The 23,776-nt window shown below is 42.8% G+C and overlaps 1 protein-coding gene across 3 annotated transcripts in view; it reads right to left on the reverse strand.

Moving 5' to 3' along the window:
* Positions 1-644: 644 nt before the first annotated feature.
* The window catches only part of FGF18 (fibroblast growth factor 18), a 110,054-nt gene continuing 86,922 nt past the window's right edge, over positions 645-23,776 (reverse strand). For all 3 annotated transcript variants that reach the window (XM_029913757.1, XM_024206162.1, XM_029913758.1), the window contains one exon: positions 645-1,609. In XM_029913757.1, the coding sequence (XP_029769617.1) occupies positions 1,343-1,609 (267 nt within the window). In that variant the 3' untranslated portion in view covers positions 645-1,342. The remainder of the gene's footprint in view (positions 1,610-23,776) is intronic.

Below are 23,776 nucleotides of genomic sequence, written 5' to 3' on the forward strand. Positions count from 1 at the left end.
ATTGTCCAAAAACAGTACAAAACCATTAACTAGTCCATACTCACAACACCCTGTAAGGTAGATAAGTGGTTGGTATCCTCATTTTACATGTGGAGAAACTGAGTCCCAGAAATGTTAAGTGACTTACCCAAGGACATGAAGGAAGTCAAGGTTCTAGGGTTTAAAGGTATAATATTAAACTATATTGGCTAGCCTGAAACAAATAATGCCTTCTAAAACTCTAGTCAAGACAAGGCAAGTTGTACTTTAGTGTATGTTAAACTGGTCACATCAAAGATCTATGGGGCAGATTAGCATAAAACTAGAGTTTTAGAAAGTGTCCATTAGACTGAGCAAACAAACAAGATCTAACAACACAGCTTTCTTAGTCTGGACAAAGTTTCAGTGGTGGAAAAACTCTGTGAATTCCTGGTTCCCAACATAGTGCTCAGCCCATTAGGCCACGAAAGACTGGTTTTTATTGGGGAAAACTTGGGGAGGATTGAAAATCAAGTGTATAATGGAAAGCTAGCTCCGACCTTAACTACAGAGTGGCTACCACTGTGATATAAGGATAAAAGTTCATAGCAATAATCAAAAAGTATAAATTACAGCAATATGTACATGTGTTTTAAATAATTTTTTTAATTGTTGAGGCAGTAATACTTGGTTCATGGAACTGCAATATACAGAGAGGTGAAATAAATAGCTTATATATATATAATATATATAATATAGCTGGTTTTAAAATATTCCCTTATCATTGGTGTATTAGGTCACTTTTAGTCACTTGAATGTATTTAGCAGCATTCTCCAGAACTGAGCATAATGCAGGATCACAGAGCCGTGACACCTTATGTCATCAGAAAGGTTACAGAAGATCGATGCATTGAGAACTCCACGGAAACTCAATCACTGCCGCACACACCATCTTGTCTCAGGACAGTTTGCAGCAGACAATAAATAGATTACTGCAAAACTGGTGATTTTCGGGGCAGGGTCTCAGTAACTTTGGGAAAGAACTTTGGTTTTCTTTGGTTTTATTTTATTTAATATTAATTGTTTTTCCTCTGGGGATCTGCTTGAAAAGTTGTCCGTTCCAAAAAGAGAAATAAGCACCTATGTGTCAACAACAAGAAGTCAATTTAAATAGAGCAGTTCATTTTGTTTTTCAAGTCACAATAAATCCCTAACAGCTTCCCCCAGCGTTTGCCATCCAGTCTTTTATTTTTTTTATTTTTTTTAATTATTTTTTAAACACAATGTACAAAAATAGAACTTCTTCCTTATTTTTAATGTAAAAATATTCCTCTGGTGCAGTTTTTTTGTGGTTTATTATTGTGACACTGTTTTTGTCTATCTTTTAACTGGGGTTGGTAGGTCGTATTCTCTTAGTCCTCTTGGTCACTGTGGTGTACTTGAAAGGTTTCTGTAACTCCACTTGACCCTTTGGGTACCTTTTCATAAAATGCACATCTTGTTGGTTTTCCTGGGTCTTGGGCCCTTTTCGTGGCCTTCCCTTTTTGGTAAATCCAACGTACCAGCCAGAGTATTTCGCAGACATCAGTGCTGTGTAGTTGTTTTCTAGGACTTTTTCAATGAAGACACACTCTTTGCTGGTGCCATCAGGCTGCAAAAGGGAAAGAAGATTCATTTCAATCAGTTGCAAACCCCTTGGCCAAATAGCAATTTTGCATAAAAGAGCAATTACAGGATCTGGTCCTGTTCTCTCCTGCTTGCAGTCCAGTAGCGCGGGGGGGGGGGGGGGGAATTTCCGTTTGAATATTTAAAAAGGACCCTTTAACTTTTTTGTTTTTTGGGGGGGTTTTTTTTTTTTTTTTTTCTCTTTTTTTTTTTTTTTTTTTTTTTAAACACTCCTAACACAGGGATCTAGTTTTTGTAGGGAGATTTTCAAAGACACAAATACCAAGTAGCCACCTAACTTCGTAAACCTCCCCCATTGAGGCCTGTCCCAATAAAACATATCCCTCTGTGAAGCATACATCAGAAGAGCTACTTGCAGGAATCTTGAACAGGGTGAATAACAACACTTAATGTTTGTTTAGAGAAGTCCTAAATTCTCAGCAAGCTGGGGTGTCAATCTACCATTTCGAAGCGGGGTAGATCAAAGAGCACTAGGGAACTTTTAATGCACAGCAGCAGGGTCCACAAAAACGCTTAGTGTGCGGCAGGATAGTGCAGAAGAGATTTACACCCCTGCTTGCCATGAACTAAGTATTCATTTAGTCCAACCCCCAGAATTTAGACTGCTCTTTTCAAAAATGCTTTAGGAGTTAGATGCCCAACCACCATTGAACCCACCACACCCATGCAAGATGGGGAACTTCCCCCACTAAGGTGCTTTTGAAATTTCATCCTTAATTTCTAATGCACTGCCCATTGGCAACCCAAACATTAATTAGCCATACGATTCCTGGGAGGTGCAGATTGGTATTCTCATTGGAGAGATGGGGAGCTGAGCCACAGAAAGGTGCTGAGCGCCTAGATCTCCCACTGACATCAAAGGGACATCTGGGTTGCTCAGCATTTTTGAAAATCTGGCCATTTACTTACGTACCAATTTTTCAAAATCTCATCCCAGGCTCTTTATTTCAGTGCCAAACTGTAGAACCTAACTTTTGGTCTCTATTTTTATTTTTAATCTTGGAGTAAAAATGGACACCCAAACATCAAAGAACTTACTTTTAAAAGTTTACCTTTACATCACTTTACTATGGCTACTCAGGCTCCAGACGGTGCCATCATCAGAGCCAGAACTGGAGCTCCTAGGCCTGTACTCAGAGCACTAGGCTCACTTTCTCAGGAAGGTCTCCTAAGCCTCCTTTTCAAGGGCAATCATTATAATGGAGGATGGGGCATTTCTACTAGAAATTCAGATGCCAAACATCCCAACATTTGGGACTAATGCTATTGAGGGTTTTGGTTCAGGCTAGTTTACAGTTGGGACCATTTGCAAAATTCTAAACCAGATCTGGATTTGGAACTCCAGCAGCATTTTGATCTGTGGTTTAGATTCAGGCAAATCTCTAATTTATACAATGCATGCAGCAGCACTGCAAGAGTCACGGCATCACATAATAGGATATTTAAGTATTTCAGCCAAGTGGAAATCCTACAAACACTATAATCCTATGCCAGAATATATTGCTATTTTACCTTTAACTGCTGAATAACTGGAACAGTCCATGAAACAAATCACAGGTCAGATGATGCCTCCTGTATCAAGTCTTTCTTTAATTTCTTTTTCTTTTCTAAATATATCAAAACTATAACTATCCATCCCATCTTTGGGAATATTTACAGAACCTTCACAATAGTGTTATGATCTGGGTGAAACGTTGTTATGGGCTGAATTAATACCCCATTGAGATTGATAGGTGTGAACTGACCCTTCAATTAACATAACTGTAAGCGTAAGTACCACCTAAGACAAAAGGTGTGTGTGAACCTGCTGAGGAGCTTTTGACTGTGCGTTCTTTTGGATAGGGGAAGGTCGGGGGATGAGAGATCTCAGAAACTGAGGTCAGACAAGAACAGAGTGAGAGAGGCAGCCTGAATGAGCAGCTAAATGCATGTCACTGACCCTGGGTAGAGGTTTTTCAGGTCAGGGTGCAGGCTAAAAAAAAAAAAAGCACTCTTGGTGCTGTGAGAAAAAGAGGCTGTTTATTGCTATTTTATTCCTTCTGTGTTCCAAGACACAGGACTTCATACATTCTTTGTATATACACAAAACTGCATCAGAGAAATGCCTGACTACCACCACTTTCTACTCCCAATTCGAACACCCACAAGCCCCCAAACGTCAACTAGCTGCTCATGTCAAAAAGGGGCAACAACCATAAACAAAATATGGAACATTATTTAGGGCCTAATCCACAACTCGCTTAAGCGAAAGGAAAAATTTCCACTGACTTCAATGGGAGCTGGATTAGATTGCTACAACTAATTAATAAATAATATAGGGTTTTTCATCTGTAGCCCTCAAAGTGCTTTCCAAAGATTGGTAAGCACCATATAAGAAGTTGCTTATACTACACTGAATAGCTTATATGTAGAATTATTACTACAATTGCCTGTGAACAAACAAAACAGTCAAAGCCCTTTCAGTCCTTAGCAAACTAATTCTCCAAATGCCTGAGAAAAATAAAATTAACATGTCACTGCACAGAAGCTGCAGCAGATCACAGGAGGCAAAGGATTGATCACAGAGCTCTGGCAGAATAATCGCTATGTATGTCTGAAAATGGGCCAGGTGGAACAGATGGGAATAGCACCAGCCATTCACCTCCAGAGACATGAGCACATAGAGTAAAACTGGTACTCTTCAGTCTGCTCCCTTCTAAACGCTTGTCTAGAAAATCGTTGCAGAGCTTGGTACAATTTGTCAGATGCTGTTAATCTCAGAATCTGAGTCAAGAGAAAGGCACAGCCAATCTGAGCTGGTTTAGAATTCATTAGACCTGTGATCTCTAAATTATTTTGTATGAGCTACCAAAATCAGCTGTAACTCAGAGTCACTGCCAACCCAGGCTAGATTCAGAGAGGCAACCAAAGGGGAAAGGCTCCATAATTCATCACTAATCTCCAGAACTATCCATTCCCCCTTAGATCTTCTATTCATGGATGCATTTATGTTATTTTAAACTTGAAACCATTAACAGATCATCTTGTCAAAGCCTTTTGTTTGCTACACAAACTGTATAGTACCTGTCTCCTTAAGAGGGTAAGGGGAGATCATAAACAATTCTACAATAGCAACACAGAATCATACAAGGGAAAAGTTTGAGAAGAGGCCCAGAAATATACATTGCCCACCAAATATACATAATCAGGAGTCCATGCACATTGACAGGGGTTGAAGCCAGCTCTGCTACTAACTAGCATCCTACATATTTGGGAAAGCATAAAGGTCATATTTTATCATCTATAATTTTGAGCTTACAAATGCTTTGAGGAGTGGCAGGGCTGTGCAAAACCCAGTGGTTTCAGTTCACCGGGGCTCATCCTTTGAGTTCAGAGTTCAATCAAAACCACAGCGAGAAAACAGATGACACTGCAGAATTCCACCAGGTTTCAATGTGAAGCCAGAAACAGCCCCCGGTTCACTCAAAACTGGGCCTGGCACATACCTTTCAACAATTAATACAATTTAAACACTAATGTGGCTGAGTCTCAAGTTCACACAAAATTAGGTGCTGATGAACCAACCAAATTCCTTCTGAGCTATTAGGTATAGCAGGGAATTGGAAAGCTCATTTCCCCTACATTTGCAGAAAGGTCCTGGATTTGACCCATGACCTTGTTGCTATGAAAATTTGACCACTTTTAATATATCTATTTTGGGGCTTTCTGCTTGCACTACAATGTCATTTTCTTATGGAACACTTAGACATACTCAGGGATGAGACTGGAATTAAAAGAAGAAAATGTTGGGGTTTTTAAAATTATTATTAAAGGTATTTTCTGTGTTTATGTCTCAAAATATGCCAGCAGAGTTTACAGAAGAGCAATGAAGAGTAGGGAGAGAGGATACTACTTCAGGCCAGGTTCAGGGCTAATTTGAAGAAAATAAGGTCCATAAAAATAAATTTAGCCTGGAAAAGAAGGCACTAAATCATATAACAACGTGAAATTAAGGTGACATGTACACATACTTTAAGATAATTCATGGATAACGAACAGAAATTGCTTTTCTCCAAGTAAATCATTCTTATATGTGCTAAGGCATGTTGTAGAGACAGACAGATGATTTTATAGCCTCTGTTATAAACCCCGATAGACTGGGAATATAGAACATAAATCACTTATATAGAAGGGTCTCTACATCATGTAATCTGTCCCTGAGATAATCTATTAGTGAAAAAGCAATTTCTATTCATCCTTTAGGGATTATTAATAAAGTAATTTATAAATGTCACCTTAATTTCAACAGTTGCCACTCATTTAAGGCCCAGTTCTGTTCCCATTTAAATCAGTGACAAAACTCTCATTGGTATCAGGCCCTCATTGTATGAATATATGAGCATGTCTCTTGTCAAGCCAGAGCATGTCATCAATATGGGGCCAAGCTGACTTAGTGTAACTGCATTGCCTTCACTGGAGACACAACAGGGAGGGAACTGGCTAATTCAATTCCAATGCACTTCAACTGAACAAAATCCCACCATCCTCCTGGAAGTCAGCTGAAATATTGAAATTAAAGCAGTAAAATACATGAGTGTGGAGTCCTGAAGGAATCTAAGGTGTCTGATGCACAAAAAATTGTTTTGGACTCCCTCTGTTCTCCTCTCATTCCAATCAGATTCTGTAGTCTAAGGGACAATCCATCCAACCAACCACCCGCCTCCAGGGATGCAGATGGTCCAACACACAGCAATATTGATGCAGTTCCCTTACACAGAAGAAGAGGGTAGGAACTGGGGAGGCAGAAAAGAGAGATTTGACACCCAGTGCACTGTGTTGGTTGGGGGATATTAGTGCAGCAAAAAAGCTAAAAGTTCCACCGGTTCACAGAACTTCCAGTCTTTTGGGAAGGTGTGGGGGGGCAAGGGTGCTAGGGCCAAAGAGCCTACGCTGAGTTATCTGCTGAGAGGATCCTCAGTCTGGAAGGTGGGTCCATTTCCCTTCTTCCAGTGAGAACCTCAATGCCCATCCAAGTTACCACACCAAAGCACTCAGCAGAGAACTTGGGCCTAAGAGTTATGATGTCAGCATTGCATTTGACCCTCAGCGTGGTGATTTTCTGGAGTGCAGTCCAGACTGACTGAGTCTCCTATGACAATACCTAGACAAGCTTCTAAGAAATGCTATTTGGTACAGACACCCGTTCAGGAAGGGCACTTCAGAACTTCCCTAGCTTTGGCTAAGTCTCATTGAAGTCAATGAAAATTAAGCACAGGCTTAAAATAAAGGACATGGTTAAGTGCCTTCCTGAATTGCGGCACAGTCCTCAGATTCATGCTCCTAAATCACAAGCAGCTTCCAATTTAAACCTCTAGAAGAAAATAGCAGTAAATCCCCAACCTAAAAATGCGTTCAGTACTCCCCGGTGTCTTATTTGTCCTGAAACTCCCCCCTTCCGCCTCCCACACACACTCTCACCTTCCCCCCCTCTTCCCCACCTCCTGAGACAGAACTCCCCTTAAGAAGATTCAAGAGGAGGAGAAAGAAAAGAGAAATGGCCCCAACCAGGTTTAAATGTCAAAATGCAAGAACTGGCTGTTTGAGGGTAAAGAAAAAAAAACCTGTATTCTAACTGACTGTCTTTTCCAAAGAATTCTTAGTCCAAACATATGCTGCTGATATTGGGTTGCACACTACTCAAGTAGACTTCAATGGAGAGATCCTGCCAAGTTACAGTATGTATTAATTTCATAGATACTTAGCTGGCAAAATGCACTCTAAATACAAAGTAGTAGTGCTCTAATTAAAGCAATGTATTCGGAGAAAGATTCTTTAAATGTATAGAATCCCTGAAAACATGAGAGATGGACACTGCAGTGTGTCCCTTGCATGATTACATTGCTATGCAGTGTGGGAGGGGGAGATTCACACCAGTGCATGGGACTGGCACAAAGCTGCACACCACTTCAATTTTACTTCAGCCCACAAAATAGGACTTATGTAATAGCACAAGCCTGGTGCACACCCTCAGCACAGGAGTGAATTTCATGCTGGGTTGGCACCTTTCTAGCACACAGTGCAGTTAGAGACCAGAGAGAGACGTTCCACTTGTGAAGTTTGAGTTCAGATCTGGAATTGGAAGGGCTCAGATCCAGGATCTTGGTACAGGCCCAAACTTTAATTTCCAGTAAAAGGAAAGGCAGCTTCATCTATAACATTTATACATTAAACAACACCCTTTTACGTAGGCTTAGGATCCTACTTTGTCCTTTGCCTAATACTGTGCAGAGTGCTTGTGTGCTGGCTGGCCACCACCACCCTCCCCAGAGATGGCTGCATTACTGCTGTACGTGGATTGCTCATAAAGGACTGGAGAGCCTCTGAAGTGAAATGTGCTAAGTACAATAGTCGTCAAACAGTCGCACAGTTGGGCTACTGGGGCCGATTCCTCACAAGAACTGACACAAGTTCTATGGCTATTTCACTTTCCCAAGCTAGCCCCATTCAACTTTTATTACTTCCTTGGGACATGCTCCTTAGCCAGAAAAATAACTTGGGTTGGAGTGTTATCTCCTGTATTCTTTAGATAGTAACTGAAAAGCTCATGGAGATCTGCCACCCTCTCCCCACACATTCAATGTAACTCAGTTATACTGACAAACTACTTTATACTTAAGAACATAAGAATGGCCATACTGGGTCAGGACAAAGGTCCATCTAGCCCAGTATCCTGTCTTCCAACAGTGGCCAATGCCAGGTGCCCCAGAGGGAATGAACAGAGCAGGTAATCATCAAGTGAGGCATCCCCTGTCGCCCATTCCCAGCTTCTGGCAAATAGAAGCTTCTGTCTGATAGCCATTGATGGACCTATCCTCCATGAACTTATCTACTTCTTTTTTGAACCCTATTATAGTCTTCGCCTTCACAACATCCTCTGGCAAGGAGTTCCACAAGTTGACAGTGCGTTGTATGAAAAAATACTTCTTTTGTTTGTTTTAAACCTGCTGCCTATTAATTTCATTTGGTAACCCCTAGTTCTTGTGTTATGAGAAGGAGTAAATAACACTTCCTTATTTACTTTCTCCACACCAGTCATGATTTTATAGACCTCTATCATATCCTCTTTACTTATCATGCCGGTTCCTCAGCTGGTGTCAAACAGCATAGCTCTGTAGACACCAACTCTCAGGAAGAAAATTATCTATCATACGTACGTATATGAGGCTGTCCATAAATCATGTAACACATTAGGGGGTGAGTGGGTCCTTACTTGTGCGTGTTTGTTTCAGGGTTACGAAGAGTTACAATGGGTGGGTGGGTCTTCAAAAACATCACCAAACAATGTGTTCTGTAACGTATGGACAGTCCCTAGCACTAGAACAACTGAGCACCTCACAATCACTAATGAATTTCTCCTCATAAAACCCCTGTAAGGTAGGGCAGTGCTGTTATCCCCACTGCACAGATAGGGAACTGAGTGTTACCCCATCTAATTTTTAGCCATCTACAAAACCTCTGGGATCCACAACCTCTGAGTTAGGTGCCTGGGTTCCTTATACAATGAATGAGGAGAGAGAGAATCTTGGAATGGGATTCACAAAAACCAACTAGGAGGCTCCTCATCTAAGGCATCCAGTGGGAGAAGACAAGCTGAGGGGCATATGCTAAGCCCCGCCCCTCCCTCAGAGATGGGCGTGGGGAGGCCCCTCCCTCTGCTTGGGAGTCTCAGTTGCAAACACTCTTGGCATTAGGTGCCTATAACGCTGCTGCAAGCAGCAGCCTTGGAACTTTGAGCCTAGTGGCTGGAGCACTCACTTGGGAGGTGGGAGACCACCAGGTCAAGTCCCCCTTTCACCTGAGTGGGAGAGAGGATTTGAATAGGAATCTGCCACCTCTCAGGCAAGTGCCCTAACCCCAGGGATATGGGACACACTGGTGTGGGGCTCGCCTCTTGAAGCTGTTCCACTGTGGATAAATAATTTTAAAAAGTCATTGACACAGAGGATTGGATCCCAGGGTCTTTCACCTTCCAAGTGAGTGCTGTAACCACCAGGCTACAGGGTCCTTCTCCTGCTTGCTGTCTCTCTGGCCAATTATTCTTTCATTATTTGTCAGCAGTGGAAGAGTTTCAACAGGAAAGAGCCCCCATGAGAATATCCCACAGCCCAGTGGTCAGAGCACTCCCTGGAAAGGTGACAAATCCCAGTTTAAATCCCTTCTCTGCCTGAGTGGAGACTGGAACCAGGGATCTCCCATATCCTAGGTGAGTCCTAACCACTGGGCTAAATGTTATAAGGGACTTCCTCCTCTCCCCCTCCTCAGCCACTGTGTGTAAGTTCCTACTGGACTGAGTCGTGCAGGTGAGTTAGGCCGAGGAATGCCCATCTTCTGTGGTTTGTGCATCACTCTGGGGCTTAGGCATCCACACAGCTGGTGTGGAGCTGCAATGCGCATGCTCAGAGGCACAAATACAGGCACCTAGAGCACTTTTACTGCAAAAATTTAGGTGCCAAGAGAGTTTAGGCACCTACAGGGTTCAGGGGCACATGAGTGGGGGGTTTATGAATCCCAGGGAGGCCTGATTCTGGGATCCAGGTGCCTAAAGTGGCAGGTAGGTGCCTACATTCCTTTGTGAATTTAGCCTTAAGTGGCTTGCTCAAGTTCACGCAAGAAATCTGTGGTGGAGCAGGGAATTAAACCCAGATCTCCTAAATCCCAGGCTAGTGCCCAAACCACCAGACCATCCCTTTGCTCATAGTTCCTCAAAACATACTCCTATCAAACGTTTGTATTGCTGACACGGACCCATTAATAAGACAGAAGTCTTGCGATCATGAATGAATATAAATGCCTGAAGGTTTATGTAAAAATAAGCCAAGAAATGAACTCTTATTACAAACCGCCAATGGGAATGTCATTCCAGAATGAAGGCGGGCAATCTCAGTTCCTTGGAACAAATCTTTTCAAGCACATTTTTTTAGGCAAGCTATGGAGGTTTTTTTCCCCGCCTGACATAATTGCTTTGATACGAACACCCGGTCACAGTGTCACCACACCACACGTAGGCACTACATCACATCATCACTATAAATCACAGGTAATTACACAAGACAGTCAAAAGCTATCAAAGGAAAATGCATATGGGGAGAAAGTGTTCATTAAAGATGGCTGGGGAAAAAATCTATGCAAACAAAACATCTTCCCAATCCCAGTAGCTACCCTACCATAGCCAGAGATACATCAGGTACTAGAGAGATGCCTGATACATCACATATATCACAAATAGATATTCTGCCTTTGACAGGTAGAATTTTTATGAGTGAAAAAAAAAGCATCTTCCCAACCAATGCTAGTTAAAGCTGTGACATAACTCCCAGAAACAACAGGGGCAGGACTTAGTGAAGAGACACCCAACCTTACAGTCCATTGCTGATTTGGAAGCAAACACTCCACCGTCTAACACCAAGGATGTGATTGTCTCTGCAGTCCATTGCTATATGCCCACATGAAAGGCATTTTCTTGTAGGGGAGCCTGTGGGCAAATGAAACTTTAACGCATAAATGTTTTAGCTGCTGTTGCTCTGCTTTCCCTCTCAAAGCAGAGACTATTTGCAGCAGCCTCCTCTTGCTTGCATCTGGCACACATGCATCCATCTGCAAGAGCCTGCACCAGTCAGAAGGTTCAGCTTCCAACTCACTCTGTGATCTACATTGGGAAGAGCGATCGCAACCTGGATCCTTGCAGTTGGGGCTACAAGAGGGACAGTGTCCCAGTCCAGTAGTGAGGAGAACAACCAGGTACTAGAAAACCCCTTTCCTGGGACATCAGTTCTCTCCTGGGATATTAATTCAGTGATTTTTTTTTTTTTTTTTTTTACACATCCCTAATCCAGGCACAAATATGTGGTAACTGTTAGCTATTCTTTGATAAATTTCCTATAAACTACTGTGTAAAAAGCTTGATCTATATTCCAGCTCCCAGAGAAAATTCTCATATATCCCTCATGCTTGTATAAAGGTGAGAGACAGCACTGCAGTGAGGAGAAAACAAACCCTGCTGGATTAAAGGAGCCAGAACCGCAGCTGGGGTAAATTGGCATAGCTCCACTGATTTCAATGGAGCATCTCCAGTTCACACCAGCTGAAGATCTGTCCCACATTTTAAAATTGCTACCAGGTCATGAGATAATGAACACATATGGCTGCAGCTTCTTTATCCAGTGGGCTCAGCAAGGTAACATCTGCCTTGTGCTACCACTTCACAATGAGGTGTCTCTGTAAATGGATCCTTTTATGCACAGCAGGCCAAAGTCACCCCTGATGTAACTGAACTCAGTGGAGTTAAAAGGGCTGAGTTTGAGACAGTCTCTCTCCAAATGCCCTGGAATTACCAATAGGCAGCCTTGTATTGTTTGTGCAGAGCATTTGGTGAATGGCTCTCCGGTATTAAACATGAAACATCTTGAACTGACACGAAGCAGATCAAAGTGCCAAAACATTTGCTACTTCTACAATTACACTCCCGAGTTCTTTGGTGCTCCTTCTCTCCCCCTCTCCTTTTACAGCCCAACTTGGTCTTACTGGAGTTTTGTTTTCTTGTTTTAAGTTCTCCAAATGGAAAGGATCAAAGGGCTCTTTGTTGTTGTAGCAGAAGTGCTTCTCCGAGCTAGGCATTACTTCCACTAACAGCTTCCTGCTCGTAGGAAATTCTCAGGAGCCTCTGTGCCACTGGACTGAGAGAAAGCATTATCAGGTGCAACAGCACCCCTCTCCCCCCGCATTAAACTGGGGCACTAAGCCACCTGAGCAGCTTTGTATGGGAAAGAGAGGGCTAGGCAGATTCTTATTTATGCTTCAGAAATGCAACTGTGCAGACAGACTTTGTGGGACCCCAAATCCTGCACCTCTCTTGGCTTCTGCAGCAAGAGAACCCCTGCATGAACAGTTCAGATAATAACAAGGTGCAGTGATAGAAGCCCCCATCGTTTGAAGGTTTCTCTGTTTGAAAAAGATTATCTCATTCAGTAAACCTCACACGTAATGCTGTGCAAAGCTTTTGTTAGGCAGCCCACCCATCTTGGATTGGAAGCTCTTCAGGATGGTCTCCATTTTGTGTCTTGTTCAACTGAGCACATTGCCGGTGCTTCACAACTAATAACAAACAACAGGCCCCATGAAACTTGCCCAGCTGCAGGTTTCTTTACAACCTAGGAGTGCATATTTGTTGAAAGGTTCAGTGAGACTCACACCCTTCAAGAGAGACTGGGACAATTTACAGTTTCAAGACAAATACTATGATGTGCCCACTTTGATTATCATCTTCTTGAGGCTTGTTCACAGCTGAATCACAAAGTGATATTTGGGAGGGTGCAAACCCATCTGAAAATGAGGAAAACTTTGATTCACAAACTTTGAACCCAGAACCCCTGAGCAGACCTGGGTGAAAATTTTCTAAATTGTTTTTTTGATGGAAAATTGGGTGTTTGACTAAATAAAAAAGTTCAGGGAAAGTGCCTGCCTTCTGTGGAAAAGATGGACATGTCAAAAAAATGAAAACTAACAGTTCTTTGCTTTTTGGCTGAAACCCAAAAGCATTTCAGTTTTTGTATTTTTGTTTTTTTAAAGAAATGATGACATCTTTTGCAGAAAATTCCCCATGTCCTGACCAGCTCTGCCCTGAGCTTCTTGTTCTAATGCCATCCCCATGTGACAGTTACAGTATCATAGACTCATAGGGATAGAAGGGACTGCAAGGGTCAGTAAATTAATGATTGCATCTAGCTGTTACTCAAAAGGCTTCCTTTGGAATTGTGTATTTTTGATTCCTCATTATTATACATGGTTTCATAGCATACTATATATTATACATTGGCTGGGCAGAATTTGATTTGTATTTTTGTGTAATTTTGATGGATAATATTGATGTTTAGTTTTAATTATTTTGTCTATTTTTATCTGTTTAAATGTTCAGTTGTGGGAAATTATATGGGATCAGCCAATAATTATTTAATGACAGTAGACTTCGAGATTCAAAAAGTTAAAGCTTTAGAATTGTTGGAACAAAAATTGTCCACATCACATATCAATATATACAAAGTTAAAATCGTTAAATCGAACTCTAATGAGTTCTCAAGCAGCATCCTTCTTACTTTGCTTATCTGTAAATTTCAATTATCAACAGAAATATTTCTCGTAGGTTTGTGTGTACACAGTGAAATCCATGTTTACTGACATTTACAGATAAAAATCCAATCCTTCCAAACATAATTAGATCACACACATGGTCTACATTTTCAAAGTGACTAGTGATTTTGGTTGCTATTGTAATAATTGACAATGAATTAAACAGTGCCTCCATTCTTGGGTGCTCAATTTGAGAAGCCTTAAAAAGGGGCTCAGCACTTTCTGACAGCCAGGCTCCAGGTGTCTGAAGTTAAGAACCAAAACCTGAGGCACCCAAAATAACTTATCACTTTTGAAAACGTAGGGCTCTCTGTACAGAATCTGCACAGTGACCCATGGTTTTCTGCAAGGGTCCTACTCCTCGGCACACTAGCAGAAGTTTAGTGAAGGAACCAAAAGCTGGAGGGATGTCAAAGGGCTCACCCCACCCAGAACAGAAAATCTCAGTAGGGGAAGGGTAGGCCCAGGCCAGGTTGGAGCCATGGCATCTCTTGGCTGTGACTCTGCCACTGCCTGTGGCAGGAAAGGAAGTGGATATCTCTTAAAGGGCTCACCCCATAACTCATTCACAGCTTGGAAAGTCCCAGCAGTGTGACAAGCAAGATGGGTGAGAACTGCATGTTAGTGGAGCAGCTCCCAGGCAGAGGCAGATTAAGATTTATTGGGGCCTTGGGCACAAAGAACATTTGGGTCCTCCACACCCTGGGGGCCCAGAGGTGCCAGCACTGAAGGCTCAGGAGGGCCATGCCGCCACACTTTTTAAGATAGGTGTAGTAGCCTCAGGCAGATGCGAAGTGGCGGCGGCATGGGTGTAGTTTGAGGGGTGAGGGGACATTGTCTCCCCACCCCCCAAACAGCAAGTTTCAGGCCAGAGGCAACAGGAGGAGTGGTGCTGCATGGGGTTGCTGCCTTGGGCACAAAGCCCAGGTGGCAGAAGTGGCAACCTGTCACTGGGAGCAAGAGGGACCTGGCAGGAGGAGCTGGGTGCAGGCACTGAGTGAGCCTGGGCGGAGTGTGGCAGCTGCTGAGGCCGGGCCAGTAGCAGTGGGAGCTGCACCGGAGGAGCCCTCCCTGCCCGGTTCCTTGCTGCCTGTGACCTAGCCGGGGCAGGGCTTCCCCTCCTTGCAGAGCGTTGGGCAGGCCCCAGGGAGGGGGCAGGAGGCTGGACTGGAGCCCCCACCCCGGGTCCCACTGGCAGCAGCATGCCCTGGGGGGGTGGGGACATGGACTGGCAGCTGCTCGTGTTCACCCTGGCCCCCACCCAGGGCAGGTGGAGGGTCCGGGACTCCTCACAGTGATCCAGGCTCCCTGGGCAGCTCTTACCACTGCTCGGCTCCTGCTTCAGGGGAAGAGGAGGAGCAGGGGGAAGGGCCCCAGTTCCAGTGCCCCCCCCACACTTCTACCCAGGTTCTGGTGCTCTTGCGGGGGGGAGGGGCAAATTGGCTGGGATCCCTGGGCATAGACCCTGTGGACCTGGGCCCCATGGACCTGGGCGTTAATCTGCCACTGCTCCCAAGTAGGTCGCTGTGGCTGATCCTACCACCAGATTCTCAGAGGCTGCTCTTGAAGGGCTTGCCCTCCAGCAGTTTGAGAAATCCAAGTGCAAGGCTGCAGGCAGACGAGACCCAAGCCATGTTCTTGCCCTTTATGTGAAGTAATGGGGTAGACCTCTCATGAACATCTCCAGTGTTCTGCATTCTGAATTTATGCCAAGGAATCCTGAAACCATAACCACAAAGATCCTTCTTGATGCAAATGCAATTTCAGCTGCTGCACAGCACTGTAAATCAGACCATATACATCTGTAACTGTATGCCAAGAGTTACTCGAGTTCACAAACACTTTCTCCAATTTACTGGCCTCTGAACTTGCAGAGTCCTCGGAGGAAAATACTTGGGAGTCATGGCAGACAGTTCAATAAAGATGACCGCCAGTGCACTGCAGTAGTTAATGATATATATAGGATGTCTAATTGCCTTACAAAGGCAATGGAATATAATATAAAGCAGGGGTAGGCAACCTATGGCATGCATGCCGAAGGCGGCACGCGAGCTGATTTTCAGTGGCACTCACACTGCCCAGGTCCTGGCCACCGGTCTGGGGGGCTCTGCATTTTAATTTAATTTTAAATGAAGCTTCTTAAACATTTTAAAAACCTTATTTACTTTACATACAACAATAGTTTAGTTATATATTATAGACTTATAGAAAGAGACCTTCTAAAAATGTTAAAATGTATTACTGGCACGCGAAAACTTAAACCAGAGTGAATAAATGAAGACTCGGCACACCACTTCTGAAAGGTTGCCAACCCCTGATATAAAGTATGGTGCGAAGATGTTATATTGAACAAGAGCACATATTGATTTGGGGCCCACTTTTTAAGTAGTCATGCACACACACACACACACCCCCCCTCATAGTGCACACAAGCACACCTGTACGTGTGCATGTACACTCCTGATTTGTGCATATGCATTGGGGGATATACACACCCATACCGGGAGCACTGAAGTACTGTTTCCAGTCTTGATCACCACATCTTAAAGAAAGTACAGAAGAAAATGAAGAGGTCCAGAGAAGGAAAAGATGGTTACTTTTTTTGTTTTTTTTAACTCTTCTAGCACCTTTTACCTAAGGATCTCAATGGATCTGAAGATCTCAAATTTTTCACTAATATTTACAAATTAAGCCACCTAGCACCCTTGTGAGGTAGGTAAGTATCATTAAACCCATTTTATTGATGGAGAAACTGAGGCACATAACAGTTAAGTGATTTGCCTAGGGTCACACAGCAGTCTGGGGCAAAGTCAGGACCTACTCCCAGTCCATCACCTCTATCACAAGGTCATCCTTTCTGACATCATGGCAGGTTACTATTAGCAGTATGATAGGATGTATGTATGTGAAACAGCAAATCTAGGATTGCGTCACTTGGAAAGGAGTCTTGCAGGTGAACTTGATTGCTGAATTCAGAAGTATGAAGGGGAGGCATTCTAATTGAGTGCTAAGGGTTCCTATAATCAATAATAATAAAACTAGTCACTTCCTTCTTTTGCCCTGTGCCATAAATAGAAACTTTATGTAATTAATTAATTCAAAATTCAGAAAGAGTAAATGAAGTGAAATACTTCTGATTTTATACAGAGTGTAGTCAACTGTGGAAATCACTCCTTCAGGAGTCCATCAAATCAAACACCCTAGCTGGGTTTCAAAAGGTCAGGATAATTTCATGACCCTTAACATCTGTATCTATGTATGCTAACATAATAGATCTAATTGAGTCTCATGCTTCAGGATGTAAAATGATTACCTTCAAGGGTAGGGAAGTAATTTCCACCCAGCCACATAGAATATGACCTATTTGGCTAAATATATTGATGGGGTGGGGGGTACTGCACTTTTTTTGAAGCATCAGATATTGATTATGACCAGAGGCAGAACATTGGCTTCAGCGGACCAGTGGTCTGGTCTGGCAAATCCTAGGCTTCATACTGAATAAACATAGAAACTGGCTTTGTACATTGTAAGATTCCATTTACAGTAACACAATCCTATGCAGAAAGGGACAAATTACAGCCTAACATCCTAGTGACGTGATTGGCACCTGAGTTTATATCAGGGTAGGGTTTAGCCTCAGCACAGACAGTTACTGATTGTCTGCAGGGCAGTTGCAGATCTGTGTGTTTCATCTCATAAGGATGAAGAAAGGAAATAATCCCGCAACCAAATTGGGTACCTTTCTTAAAAAATAATGTCAACAGCTGATCCAGTCTGTAAATGACAAGGTTCTTTCTATTAACATGGAAGTGTATAGCAAATGCAAGAGCTTTATCACCTTTTACAAAAACCTACCACCTTTCTTTACATAACAAAATACAACATAGGAAATTGCCTAGGACAAATCCTATTTTTTAGCAATATCTTCTGTGCTTTTGTGCTTAAAAGTAGCCTTGCAATTTCCTCACCAACCGAGTTATTTTTTGCAGTGGTCAGATGGTAAATTAAATTCCTCCCTTCTAAATTACTCTCTCGTAAGTGACCCTCACTTCACTTTCCAAGAACACTCCAGAGAGCCAAGCAGAAGCAGTCCATGGACAACAGTGAGGTTCACCACAACCCGTGTCTCATTAGCTGCCTCTTCTGGAAGGTGATAGAGAAGTGCTTTGCTCTGCCTGTTTCCTACAAGTTAATGCATCACAGTATTTACCAAGGCTAGGTCTACACTACCCGCCTGAATCGGCCGGTAGAAATCGACCTCTCGGGGATCGATTTATCGCATCCCGTCAGGACGCGACAATCGATCCCCGAATCGACGCTCTTACTCCACCAGCGAAGGTGGGAGTAAGAGCCGTCGACGGGAAGCCGCGGAGGTCGATTTTGCCGCCATCCTCACAGCGGGGTAAGTCGGCTGCGATACGTCGAATTCAGCTACGCTATTCGTGTAGCTGAATTTGCGTATCTTAAATCGACCCCCCCCCCCCTGTAGTGAAGACGTAGCCCTAGTGTCACCAAATAGTTTCATTTGCATTCTGGGGGAGGGGGAGATCAGAAAACCCAGAAGATGCTTAAATACAAAGGAGAAACAAAAATTGTGCTTGGGAGAATGTGGTGATTATCTGGTCAGGAAACCCACGTGCCTGGGTGGGTGAAATTCATGTCTGTGCAGGGACCCAATGCAAGACTTATGCAACACTTCCATTCCACTTAAACTGTGTCTTGCACTGCCCATTGCTCAGGGGTGAATGTCTCCATCCTGAAAGGGATTGATTGAATTTGTAGTAAATAATTTAATCTCAATATTTGATCTGAAAGAACAGGAATATCCTTTTTCAACATGGGCAAAATAGTCTTCCTTAGCAGCTAAAATATCCTCCCAACCCTACCCCAATGCTCTCCTGGATGCAGAGATGGTCTTTGCATTAAACAGGAACCGTGCACCTGCACCAACAGAAGGAAGAGGCATTCAGAAGAAGCTTTTCAGAATCACAGCCATGGTAAGGGTACAACACACTCAGTTGCTGCCTAAGAAAAATATGAGGGCCAGAACATTAGGAGTTTACAGTGAAAGTTGCTCCCTGAGCATATGAAGATATTAAATTAACTCAAATGTTTCGAGATCAAATATTTTCTCTTAAAAGGGTTTTCAGCCAGCTTCCAATTGCAGATCAATAAAAGAGGCAGAGGTAAAGGAATGATACTGTGAGATTTAGCCTGCAAGCAAATTTCAACCTGAGATAGGAAATGAACACTTAAAAACTCTATCAGAGGACAATACTGAGCTTGCTAAGGAAATTCCTTAGAAATCAGCACAACAGACATCAGAATAAAACAGAAAACTGTGATCAAAATATCTATCCCTTGCTACTCAACTGACTGAAGACTAGCAATGGACTAGAACTGAAGAATCAATGGGTCAGTTCCTCAGCTGGTGTGAACTGGAATCAGAGTGTACGCTGATTTATACCATCTGAGGATTTGGCCCATTATGTCCCTACCAGCAGCCGTCCCTTGATCGTTCTCCTGTCAAAATCAATGGGAATTTTATCATGGACTTCAATGGGAGCAAGATCAGGCCACAGTGAGCTGGTGTTCCCAAGCAGCTGATATCTGGACCTTTCTCACAAGCAAATCATGAAAAGATGCCTTCCAGTGTCTCTCAAACAGGAAGAGTATGATGCACAGATAGAGCTAAAGAAACTAAAACAACATAGCGACAAGAGAGAGAGAAAGAAGGAAAGAACAACTGCTTTGAGCTTCCAAGCTAAGCTTTACAAACAGTTCCCCACCTCCCCCTGGGCTGTGCTCCCCAACTCAGACCTGTGCTACAGCTTTGCAGGAGCTCCCTCTCTCTTTCTTCCCCTTCTTCCTACCTTTTATTATTCCTATTAGTTTTTATTTCCTGTTTACTACTTTTTCTACATTATTAAAGATCTCCTAAAACTCGTACTATGCGCTAGATCCAACTCCCAGCAAAGTTAACCTGAGTCTTTCTAATGACTTCCAAAGGATCTGGACTGGGCCCTAAGTAACTTGCATAGTTCACTCTGCTTGGTGGCCAGTTGTACCGCTCTTGCTTTGGGAAGTGGACTCTGTAACCACAGTGTATGAAAATGTTTCCTTCTTATATAATCTGATGTACGTCACTTCTCATTCCAATGCCAATATTTTTTTAAAAAAATAACAGAGTAAATGGCTGTCAATAGGGATATTTAGCTCTAGCTTAGAGTGAAAACTCAATTAAAAAAAAAAAGAGAAAAGCATTTGGGTACCAGTACTCTAGTACTTAGAGCCTATCACTGTAGTAACTATTGAAACACCTAGGATAGGCAGAGACTTTGATATGCACTTAAAATGTGATTCAGACTATCTTTAGACCATTGAGCTGCCCTGTACATTGCCCTGTGTGCTGTTATATTGCAAATTCAGTTCCACATGAAGGGTTCCCACTGAAATCAAAGAAAGCCGCATTCATAAAACCCAAAGCTGAGTTCCAGACTGCAGATAAGCAACCCAAAATATGGAACCAGGAGGAAAATTTTGCCCATAGTTTGGCTGAAGTAAAAAAATTCCTGCCCCCAGTCTGCCCAAGAGTATCTGTATTAACCTGCAGTGCTTTGAAGGCAATATAAACTGAACGTAATGTAAAGCAGCTTAGCTCAGATCTTAAATATTTACATTATTGTTATACATGTCAGGCTGACAGTGTCTAACATTGAAAACGTTCTACCTGGCAAAGTAGCCAAATTTGAATCCAATTGCATCAACTAAGGGGGTGTTTACATATGCTTAATAACTTCCATGTATGAAATCTGTGACCAAAACCAGACAGAATGAACACTAAAAATGTGTGCACAATACATGTCCTCTGAATATTACAAACTAAATGCTCCATAGATCGGTGAACGCGAGTGAGACTACATATGTAAATCCAGCATGCTATTCTTTTCACAACCCATGGCATGATTATTATAGTTGTCAGCTAAACTGGGCCATCAGAGGCTTGGCACCAATTGGTTTAAAAGAGAGTCTCAGATATTCATTCCAGGGCAGAGTCTGGGCCCCAATGGAATTAAAGCAACTTTTAGCTGCATATGCCAATATGTCCATTTATTACATAGAATAGCAAGATTTCTCAATCTCTTCTGACTTGTACCATTATCGTGTGTACCCGAGTGCCTCTATGATACCTCCCCCTAGAAATCCCGTGGTCATCTCAGATTCAAACTTCCTCTTCTTTCCTCCCATGCTCTGCCTCACCCACTTCTATCAACATCACCGCCACTGCTCTCCCTATCTCCAAGACCTGCAATCTCCTCTCTTTCCACATCCAGGCTCCTCCCATGTCCTGCTGCTTCTTCCTCTACATCCTTGCAAAAAATTCAATCTTTCTCCCACATCCTGGCCATTAAAACCCTTGTCCACATCTTGGTTTCTCCTTGTCTTTCCCTTGCTCTCCTCCTCCCCCTCCCCAAATATATATATATATACACACAAAATGCTGCTGTTCGAATCATCTTCCTCCCAACAGTCTGACAATGTGACTCCTCTCCTGGAATCCCTCCACCTACTTCATCTCACCTTCTGCATCAGAGTGCTCAAAGATTTCCCCTCTGTGACCCAGCACAGCCTTAAGTAGCATTCAGAAATCAGGCTGATTGGAGAAAAGGCAGAGCACTTATTAACTACCCAAGCATTCAGCTCAGACTGGGGGAAACTATGAAGTTCATAGTGTTGCCAATTCTCATGAGTTTATCACAAGCTTCTGGAATCAAGTGATTGCTTGAGAATTTCACTTTTATTTTGACCCCAAAAAAAGAGTACATTTCTTGCCCTCATGGCTGCAGAGGAAAGTCTGAAAATGTGACGCGAGTAAGAAGACAAAGAAAAAACCCAAATATTTGTTGTTCAAATCTCAACATTTTTAAGCCAGTCTCACGGTTTTGGGAAGCCAGATTCATGATCTTTGAACACTCTGAGTTAGCAATACTGCAATTGAGTTCTACATCCAAAGTTCCTCAGAGTTCAAGGGCATTTGGGGTGTCTACACAGATAATTAAAATGGGAAAGGAAGAGAAGTGTAAAGACATTGTAGAAAGGAAAGGAGGAGAGAGAGGGTCCAGGGGCAGCTCACTTAAAGAACAAATCTCATTGAATATGAAGAATCACACTACAGTTCAAAAAGGGCCCTGACTGAAACTCACAAAAGCCAGGTAATTTAAAACCCTGCCAAGCCTTGCCTCTGAAGGAAGTGCCAGTCAGGACAGTTCATGACAAAATAGAGCTTTGAAAAAAATGTATGAGATTAAAGTTCAGATTCCATCAAACACTGCTTGGTTCTGGTTTTGTAGCAAGCTCAGTGCTAAACCCAGGAATTGTTAGGGTTTATGGGCTTTTGAATGAGCCTGGGTCCAGGACTGAGTGAGCCTGGTAAAACTGACTGTTTAATGTCAAAACCTTGTGAAATTCGCAGTTCTGACCCAAAGCCAAGTGAAATCTGATAGTTTTGATTATCACATCGCTTTGAAGTTTGGGGTCAGTTTTAATCCCAAACTCAGGGGGGCAAATCTGATGCACATTGAACTGGGAGGAAAATGTTTGCCCAACAAACCCCTGCAAAGCAGACAGGCAGAGTTCGATACAGCTCTAGGTCTACGGGCAGAATTCTCCACTGCCACATGCACACCTTTTTATTGGCCCCGCAGCTCTCTGTGGCACCCTCTGCATTTGGTCCATGCTCAGAACTCACACTGACTGGCAACAGAGAATCCCCTTGCAGAGAAGAGATCTGAAGTGCAAACATGCAGAGGGGAATCATGCACCATGCGTGCTGCATAGGCACATTCAGGTGAGTTAAGGGCACAGTTCCAACCTTACCTTGGAATCTTTCTTCATCTCTATTTAAATCAGACCCTTAATGTTACCGTGACATAGTGTTTTTATTTAATCTGTGCTTTATGGGTGGGTTTTCCCAAGGCTCCCAAAGAAGTCAGTAGTAAGACTCCCACTGGTGCAGCTAGGCCAGTGCTGAGTGCTTTTAAGAACTCCACCCCGTATTTCCCACCAGATAGTCCTGGCCCCTAAAAAATTCCTTTTGTCCTGCAGGGGTTTTCCCACCTTGCATGGAGAGTTCCACTGAAGTTCTTGTAAAAGAAGACACCCCGTTTCCTGTAAACCAGGACTGCATACCTGGACAATAACCAACACCTTCGCTCTTTGATGCCGCTGGATTTATTTTTTCCCCAACCTTCCCGTTTTAACACACACACGCTTCAAGAAACCCTCCATTACATTTGCTGTAATGTAAACAACCCCAAATTATTACTTTCCCCTAAAGACCACTGCTGGCAGGAGTCAGTGATAAAGCTCTGCCAAAACAGTCTTTGGCATCAAGCAACAGTTTGCAAAAATACAGAGATCCTTACCATATGGTATTAGCAACATGCTGGTAACATTAAATTGGTTTGGAAAGCCACAAGAAAATGGTACGTTTCTTAGGCCAGGTCTACATTACAAACTTCTTTTGCTGGCATAGCTGTGTCGGTCAGAGCTATGATGGGGTATGATCTCTGACCAACTGTGCAGGCAAAACCCCTAATGCAGACAGAGTTAGATCAGCAAACTAGATTTTTGCTAGTATTGCTTATTTTGCTCAGGGGCTGAAATAAGCTATTCTAGCAAAACTGCGAGTTTTGCCACTATAAGCTGCATCCCACATTAAGAACACTTTGACAGTATAATATACCAGTAGAGCGATACTGGCAAAGCCTTCCTAGTATAGGCTTGAATGTAGTGTAAAACTTTGCTTCATCTCTTTTTATTGTAGAGTGAGTTTAAGTTCAGACCATTCAAGTGGCTGCATTTTATACCCTTTAATAGGAACAGGGGGTAGGAGGTGGAAATTGTCCATAAAAGATACAGAAAGGGGAAATAAAAGAAAACCCTTAAAATTCCAAACTTATCTCAAGAA

The sequence above is a fragment of the Terrapene carolina genome, unplaced genomic scaffold, assembly GCF_002925995.2.
Source record: "Terrapene carolina triunguis isolate 2854851 unplaced genomic scaffold, T_m_triunguis-2.0 Scaffold838, whole genome shotgun sequence".
In the NCBI taxonomy this organism is placed as follows: Eukaryota; Metazoa; Chordata; order Testudines; family Emydidae; genus Terrapene; species Terrapene triunguis.